The sequence below is a fragment of the Triplophysa rosa genome, linkage group LG22 (assembly GCF_024868665.1).
Source record: "Triplophysa rosa linkage group LG22, Trosa_1v2, whole genome shotgun sequence".
Classification (NCBI taxonomy): Eukaryota; Metazoa; Chordata; class Actinopteri; order Cypriniformes; family Nemacheilidae; genus Triplophysa; species Triplophysa rosa.
In genome coordinates, this window is record NC_079911.1 from 14,912,641 (window position 1) to 14,921,836 (window position 9,196).

The 9,196-nt window shown below is 40.1% G+C and overlaps 1 protein-coding gene across 5 annotated transcripts in view; it reads right to left on the minus strand.

Moving 5' to 3' along the window:
* The window catches only part of cux1a (cut-like homeobox 1a), a 107,920-nt gene extending 100,555 nt beyond the window's left edge, over positions 1-7,365 (minus strand). For 4 of the 5 annotated variants that reach the window (XM_057321378.1, XM_057321381.1, XM_057321380.1 and 1 more), the window contains exon 1: positions 6,557-7,365. In XM_057321378.1, the coding sequence (XP_057177361.1) occupies positions 6,557-6,619 (63 nt within the window). In that variant the 5' untranslated portion in view covers positions 6,620-7,365. The remainder of the gene's footprint in view (positions 1-6,556) is intronic. The other variant, XM_057321379.1, reaches the window with a different exon arrangement.
* Positions 7,366-9,196: the final 1,831 nt, after the last annotated feature.

Consider the following 9,196-nt stretch of genomic DNA (forward strand, 5'->3'; position numbering starts at 1 on the left):
ACCTGATTATGCTGGCACGCTACCCACAATGCAATATGGCGCTACATCCTCTGGCCCATGCCACGGTCAGCAACAACGCCAGGCTGTTTCGGCAGTCTGAGTACATATACAGCTGACGGCCGCTGATGGAAACTCCGGCTTTTCAATCATCTCTCACAGCGAGCGGTAGGCAGGGGGAAAGAGCGAGCGAGCGAAAGAGAGGGCCGAGAGATAAAGCGAGAAAGGAGGAGAGGGAGCGGTACGCGCCTCCTCCTCGCCTCAGCTGAAATGGACTGTTCAGCGGCCCCCTAAGAGCTCAGCTTTTATCAAACATGGCATGTGAGTGAGATTCCAGCCTCTCGAGTCTCCAACACATTAACAGTTCCGACTGTGAGGCTTCGGCTCTACCGCTGTGCCGGATCGATACGCTGATATTTAAAGAGCAAATACAATCTCTATTTTTCAAACAAAATCTCACTCAGTAAACTATCGAGCGAGGAACGACATCTACCTGCTGGTTGGCCTGAATTCAGGATAGTTAGCGACCGACGGCTGTTATAGGTTTGCGTTAAAAAGAGGAGATGTTGAAAACTAGAGCCACACGCAAACCACGGACGAAAAGCGTAGCACATTATCTAGAAGAATAAATACCTCTCATTCATGAAATTCTATGTTTCTCAACATTTGCGTATTTGTTTTGAACATTTCTTTAAGTAATTGTTTACCCAAAAATAAAATTTCGGTCATTACTCTCCCTCTTGTCATTTCAAACCTGTATGACTTTCTTCTGAAGAACACCACCATAGAAGATATTTTGAAGAATGCTAACAACGGCGGTACTCATTCACTTCTATTTTATGGACACTAAAGTCAACGGTTACCAACAGTCTTCAAAATATGTTCGTTTGTGTTCTGCTGTCAAAAGAAAGTCAAAAAGGTTTCAAATGACAGGAACGTTTTTGGGAGAACTATTACTTTAAATATGTCACTTTTACGTTGTGAGGTGCTACAAAATGGGGTAAGATGTGTCGCAACTGTCTCCAAATAGTCAACCTCTTAAAATCAGTGCAAAAAAAATCTTCAGGGCATTTTGACTTTAAGGCCAGAAAAATGAATTACAATAGACCGGCGGCTGCTGTGAGCGGCATACTGACCAAATGCGACTACACCAGACAACGACAAGATGAAAAAGAATCCAGACACAGGAAGATGCACCTCATTAGTTTTATGCGCAGTAAAGTCGCAGGCTTTTTCAAGGTCTTTGATCTCCGCGGTTGTGATTTTTTAAACATATCTGCGGTGAATTAGGGTGGCGCGGCAGAGCCTCCAAATGGCAGCGAAGACTGGAAATAAAAACATACCCCTCATCACAGAGTTGGTGAATCTTGTCCGAAAACAGCGGCTCGGGTTTCAGTGTGAAACGTTCAACGGGATTCTTCCTTCACCGTCGCAATAAACGTTATCGTAGAGCTCCATTTTCAATTGCTATTTATGACTGAATTCAATTCTGCGCTGTAAAAAATACACGAAAGAGTCTAATGTCATATTTTATCTTTTATGTAGTCATTAAACTGGTACAAATGAAATACAGACTCACAGATAACATGGAAAGCAAGGTCGTAATTATTTTCAAAATGCGTAAAATCTGTTTTGTGTGACAATATACAAGACGACAGTTTGCTCTTTTACCCTCTCTTCCTTTATCTCTCTCTCTCTCTCTCTCTCTCTCTCTCTCTCTCAGGAAAGAGGGCAATCGGAGCAGATCTCTTTCCCATGGCTCTTAATTCAGAACTACTTCCCTCAAACTCTTTCCAGATGTTTCTGAACAGAAGCAAATAAAACGCTGTTCTAACCTTTTTCCACAGTCTATCACAGTAATAACCTGACGCGTTGTTTTAACACCATTTTACAAATATATCAATTTTCCCCATAGGCCTTTTTAGACTTCAGGGCTTTACAGACTAGATAATTGAATAGTTTTAGCAGAAAACAATTAAAAAATATATCTTTTTTAAATGCATGAAAATATTTTTTTTAAGTTAAACTTAAGTTATACAACTAATTAAATCTACTTTACAATTGTGCCTATACAGTTCTAAAAAAAAGAGACACAAAAGAAGCTTTAGGAAGTTTTATTTTGTTGTTCTTTTTTTCTCAATTCCCCTAGCGTAAACAAATCAGAGGCGTTAAATTCCTTCACACTGGAAGAGTCTGCCGAACGCGCGGGCACGCTCATAAAGTATGAACGAAAGAAAAAGAGAGAGAAAAAGTGTAGGAGGGGCGAGTGCTTTCTCATCCCATCCTCCAACTCAACTCTATATGAAATGGATGGCTAATTATGCTGTTGGCGTCAGAGTTCTGACTTCCCTGTGCAGGGAGGGAGGGGAACGGCCCCTTGTGAAACCCAGCCCTCAGGCACAGCAGAGGGGGCAGTTAGTGAGGTAATGACCGAGTGTATACGCGTCTGAAATAGGGTGACGGAGAGAGCGGTTAAGAGAGAGAGAGAGAGTGCTGGCACATACACCCCCCTCATGATTCCACATTGCCACTGAACTCTTCCTGCCATCTTTATCTAAAGCGACTGAGTGCAGAGCCACCAGCGGAGGAAAGAGGGGTCAACATGCACACAACGAACCAAACTATAAAAAGCATTCACTTAAAACGTGTACATTAACTATTTACACACTTGATAATGCAGTAGCGGCTAAATGAAACACCTGTTTAAACCCATAGTTGTCTATAAATATAAGTGTATCGATTTTGATGAAATTATTTGAGGTCAGCAGGCTGCCTCTGGAACGGATTAATTTCCTTTTTAGATCACATAAAAATACATCATCATCAAGCATTTCGTTTTTTAGTCTACGATGATCAAATGAGATACTACACAGAAACATTCTCTCTCATTTTAGCCGCAATGCAATTTGTCGATCTGGTACTAGAACAAAAGTGCACAAACTAATTTATTTTTTTAAGTGACAAGCGAGTTTGCAAGTTCAGCAGCTAAAAGCACCGCTACGTTTTTAATAACCAAAGCGAGGCAACAGACTGTATCTCCTGTGACACATACAGCAGAAATTGTGATATACAGCCACTACAGACTGCTATGTATATGCAATATTTTTATTCTCTACAAATATAAAGAAGATACAATTAAAGCAAACTACCCCAAAAAGTTACATTTTTTATATAGGTCTAGCTTGAATAAATTAAGAGCAAACATTTTCAGCACTTCCTTCATATATCTCAAAACATTTGGATTCTAAAAGTTAATATCAGGACAAATGAAAGAGCCTCTGGTTTATTTATTTGTATCTGTCTAAATTCGACCGAAACAGGAGTCACTTGAAGTGCTTTTGAGGCTAAATTTGGAGATGCCACATGCAAATATGCGTGTTGTTTTGGGGCCTCATATAGCCGGCTGGGTTTTGAAGTGGTCAGAATCCGAGTCTGTGTAAATGTGTGGGGTGGGCTCCACAGAGACGCTGTTGTTCTGTTCATCTTTCATGTCAGCATTAAAACCATTTCTAAAAGTAGTTATCCGCATTTTCACGAGGCAATATTCTCATTTCAGGGACTTTCCCTATACTACAAAAGCCAGTCAGGTGTCAAGCAGACCATAATTACAAGAACATTAAGAAAAAATACAGGTGCAAGTAAATGTGAATTAAGTTACATTGTTGTTGCTTTGTTTTGTTTTTATTAAACACAGTCTAGAATAGTAACATACAAACATATCGCTTCTGTCCTTCTGCAACCTTATCTCCATATTTCAGGATTTACATTTTTTGCCATACATCATTAGTATTAGTCACCCTTGATGTTTGTCATGGGTTTGGCAAATATGTAACCGATAAAAAGTATCAGAAAGGGTGTTTTTCCTTTTCCTTAAAAACTGTGAATTTGGACATCCAAGATTTTGGAAGGAACGAGACAATAAATAACATGAATCACATTGCCTTTCTGTTATAAGATAACAGATTGTGCCTTAATAACGATCTATTTCAATAAAACCCCTGTGAAAACCCATACATGACGCCATGATTTTAAGCATAACGTCTGGCATCAACCCATCACCGTACTTCAGAACATCTCGATGATCAAGCCATGCCCGTCATCCGATAGCCGCATCTGAGCACACAGAGGAACCCAAAACACAACAGATTACTCTCGTGTGTTTAGGTACACAGCGTACCACAGCCAGCACATGTGCCCCTCATTAGAGATATCAAACACATATTTAAAGTCATCACAGGGGCCCGGCACAGGTTCAGACAAGAGTCGGCTCACATCTCGATGGTGGCAGAACAGCCTGCGTCACTCGCTAATCTCTCCACATTGACGCATGAAAACCCAGGACCACACACAAGCTAAGGTACACTTCAACCTCACCTGCATCCGCAGGCCGTGAGCCACGTGGTGACAGAAAAGGCAGGTGACACACAAGAGCCAACAAAAGTTAAAAAGCGTCTCTTTATAATCTGTTTTTAGGGGAATTCGATTTCAGATGACTTAATTTAAGACACGGTTTCTGCTGGGTAATGTCATACATCTGATTCAAATTGTGGAATCGAGTAAACTTAAATCACTCAACGTAAACAAATAAAATCAAAGCAATATCACACCCTGCTTAAGATAGCATATAGTAAAACAAGCTGGAAAATGTTAAGTACAGCAAGAGAGAGAAAGAACAAGATGATAAATAGCATCCATGACATCATCAAAGCCTGAACTCGCTGATGCCAGTTCTTATCAGCCTGGGAGACAGACAGGCACAGAGAGAGAGAGAGAGAGAGAGAGAGAGAGAGAGAGAGAGAGAGAGAGAGAGAGAGAGAGAGAGAGAGAGAATTAAGAGTCACCACATTATAATATGCACAGCTAGTGTGGCTAGTGTGTGTGTGGTCCTTTTATATTCTAGTACACTATACATCTGAACCCTAATTGAATAAATGATTTTCCAAGAACTCAATCAAACACCCTCCCTGGAGAAAAGCAAGACATCTGACATACATGCACCCAGCAAATGTTTGACTATTACAAGTTAACGTTACACAAAAACTGAAAAGCATTCAATATTTTACCCAAACACATGGCAGACACGTACAAAGAATTCTGCATTTAGGTTGAATTTAGTTTCAGATTATTTTAATCTGACCACTTCATCTGTTATTACATAAACAAAACACAAAATATTTGCACGTATTTTCTTTTTAACACAAAATTAACTACGTTTATAAACCTAATAAAACCACAGCACGCTTAAAAATATAGTCCGTGCAGAAAGCTCGTATGCTGTTATTATTGACTGATATCGGTTTTTAAATGATGATTATGATATCGATTTTTCAATGACGTACGGCGCTTGAAGATAGAAATAGTTTACTAGTGAAAATATAAAGTTCGATCCTTCACGCGCAAATAGGTCAGCGAGCATTTTTCCGTGCTAAAAAGCAACTAAGCTTTGCGACCTCAGTTCATAAATACATAAACTCTTAATCAATAATTGATATAATCCAGGTCTATTGTTTATGTCTAACCGATCGCGGAAAATGCACTTCATACACACACTGCACGAACCTTTCGATTCAGCACCCACACGGCAAAATAACAAATGCGAATAACTAACGAGTTTTAAGTTAATAGCTTAACAAGTAATCGATGCAGTAAAAAGGAACGTCGAACCAAAATACACAGAAAAATGTAATCGGTACATTAGCACCCGCCTGATTCATCTTTATTTGATCAATATTTCTGTCGTACGATTTGAGCGTGTTAAAGCTGACAAAACAGACTTACAGTATTAAATTGCATTAATTTGTTTTGATAAGCTATTTCGGTCGGGCTCTGTAACGGAACAGCGTAAACATAACGTTGCGTCCTCAAGCGCAGTCCGTGCGCGTATGTAAAACGAGAGATTTCTTTAACAAAACCGCACAACTGATCATATTTGTTTATTGTTTTGTATTTAATTGTTCCTGTCTGGCGCAGGTCTGGCAACAACTTCACCCAATTCCGTTTTCACTTTAAACTTGACTGCTGACGCTCAACTTTGCCATAACAAAGACTTGTCTTAAAAACTTCTATAGTAACAGATCAACACACAACTCTCAGAAAACACTAGATAAAACGAAATAGAAAAACGATAGGGGAAAAGTCCAACACCTCTCGTTACTAAGCAATAACGTCTCGGTCCAGCACAGCGCCACCCGTGTAGCGCGACACACTTCTTCCCTCTAAACAAAATTATTTCAACAAACATACTATCTAAATCCAAAGCACAAACTATTCATAAAACAGCCCGGTGTGGAAAGGTCCGCTCTAAAGAACCGGGAAACCTTCGGGCTCCCGTTGCCAAAGTGGCCGCATCCACCTTGACCGTGATGGTTGATCGATGGAAATTGAACAAAGAGGATCAATTTCCGATCAGCGCGAGAGAGCCGCTTTAATCAATGGGCGCAGAAGCCACGCAAACCCGGCGAAAGAGGCGCCTCGAGAAGGACGCGCCAGCCCCTCCGCGATGCTCCCCGGGACCGGCTTACCGGCACACTCTGCGAGTACAAAACGAAAGGGAGCTGACCTGGAGCTGCTGCAAATCAAAGCGTTTCCAATATTGAAACATCGATCCCGCATTGGCCGCCATCTTGAGACATATTGAGACGGAATGAAAGGCTGATAGAGAGAGCGCGAGAGGGGCTGGAGTTCAGCGCGAGAGAGAGAGGCGGGGGAGCGCGCGCAAAACACGGAGCGGAGCGGATCGAAGGCCCCGAGCGCGCGCGGAATGGAGTTATCGAACCAACGCCAACCTGTGATATTGAATAGGGCTACTGAAAACAATTATTGAGACCGAGGTGGCATCCTAAATAAAAGGCAGAAAACGCGGGATGGAGTTTCCGTGTTCAATCGAGCTCCCCGCGGCGCAGCCGGGAGCGGGGAGGAGGGGGATGTGTTTGGATACGTTCTCATCCGTTAAAAGAAAAGAGTTTACACGCTTATCGATTTTTCATCACTTTCGATGTTGCGCGAGCCGTTTTCCGAGACGCTGAGCAGAACCGGCGACGCGATTAAAACAAATGAATCGCGGAACGTTAGATTGTGGATGATTGCTGTTTTTCTCATGGTCAGATGATGAACCCTATTGTTACATTAGTATTCTCGATATATTGATTTTTGATTTCCTCTTTATCTTCATTTCTGTTGAAAACATCAAATGTTTCGAAATACTGCTCGCCTTGCATTTCCTTGTCAGGTTTCTCTCGTTGTTTGTATGGGTTCAGTTCGTCTTTAGATTATGATAGCCGATCCATATATTATATTGATTTTATGGCCAATGCCTGCGTGAAAAATCTGTGTAAAGAGAGCTATACCCTAAATAATAATACATGCAACTGAACTATTCACATTATAAATATTTTATTAGGTAATGTGCAATTTAGACGGTAATAATTGTATTTAAAATGATGGTATTGGAGGATTTTATGTTATATTATTTATAAACCCTTGTACGGTCGATTCCTGATGAATTGTAAATACTGCTTTTGAACTTGAACTTAGAGAAGAGCGCCCTCTATCGGATATGAGAAATACTGTCACACCTCATTGTTCATGACACGGTACAGTGATGTAATGATCCACAGTAATTGTATTAATTGTGACAATTAGCGGTGATCAACACAATTTAACCGTTAACGTTTGTCATTTAAGTGATCGTTTTAATATGATAGTCATTTAATAACGTTTATAATATAAATATAGTAAATATACATAGGCTATATATACTGTATATATATATATATAATGATCGTATATTAAATAATGCTATTATAGATGTTATATTACACATAAAAATACTTTAGTATTTTTTCTAAAGTATTTTTTTAAATTAAATACTTTTCTAGTATTTTTTTTAATTATTCGGTGGTCCTCAAGTAAACTGTAGTAAATTATTTATTATAGTAATTACTACATTTTGTTAACCAAAGTATTATGTAGTATAACCTTTTAAATTTACTATGGTAAGGTTTAAAAACACCCCAGGAATTAGTACAGTTTACTAGAGTAAATACTAAAATGTACTTTTTTATTTGGGATACTTTGTGCACTGGAAATCATGTTGGGTTTTCAATATGTTGGGTTTTCTGTTCTGTTACCAAAAGTGTAGGCCTATAGATTAAATAATAAACACTTCTTTTAGATAATAAAAATGATTTTCATCATGCATTGGGAGTACAAACACAACACTATTGAAATATAATTAGCATATAATAAAAACACAAATAATAAAATAGCATTGCAACATCAAATCATCTTTACTGTTACACATCCAAACACAGGTCCGTACTCCGTTATATAGTAAAATGTTCAAAATACAAAATGTACACAATACAGTTCAATACAAAAATACTGAAAATTGTCATGAAGATTCGCTATATAAAAACATTTACATAGTTCTCAGATATGGTCCATCTATCTGAAGAGCAGCCCCTGCAGCTTGTCATCCCCATCACCACCACACACCGGCACTTAAAGACAGAGGGGTGAAATTCAGCTGATACCCTGCAGGGCAGAATGAGAATTGTAAACTCAGGGAGTCCCTCAGCTCCTCATGAGTGCACCGCCCCTCTGTTCCCCCCACTGAGATGTCAGGGGAGCCATGCAGGAGAGCTGGTCCCAATGGCGGTTTGTTTTTTCAGACCCACTGAGTCTCCGAGCACCCTCCCACCCCCCTTCGGCCCAGGCGTGCGCACACCTCATGGGAGCACAATTAAGAGCTGTCTCTCCTGCCTGCCGAGCTACGGAGGACTCCCTCTACCCTTCCCCTTTTTTAATCAAATAAGTCTCCTCTTGAGGCTAGTCCTCATTTAAAAAGTCGGCATGCAGGATTAGATTTTAATTATGGAGATGCAAAGACACGGCAAATGAACATAATGAAGAGACAAGCAGAGGTGCGAGGAGGGCATTGTTCTGGGGACGTTTACCTGCACGTGTTTGTTGACAGGTCAAATTTTGGAGAATTCGGTGGTCCTCGGTAGTAAAGACATCTTATAAATGGATCAAATTGTGTTGTTGTCAATTTAACGATGTAATCAAGTTTGTGGGGATACAAATGTTTCATTAGTCTGGTATGAAAACAATGGAGGCCTATGAGGTGTCCTCACTAATAGTGTGAACTTGTTGACCTGTGTTTGGATGTGTTTTCGGTCGTGTTCTCTGGTGGGGA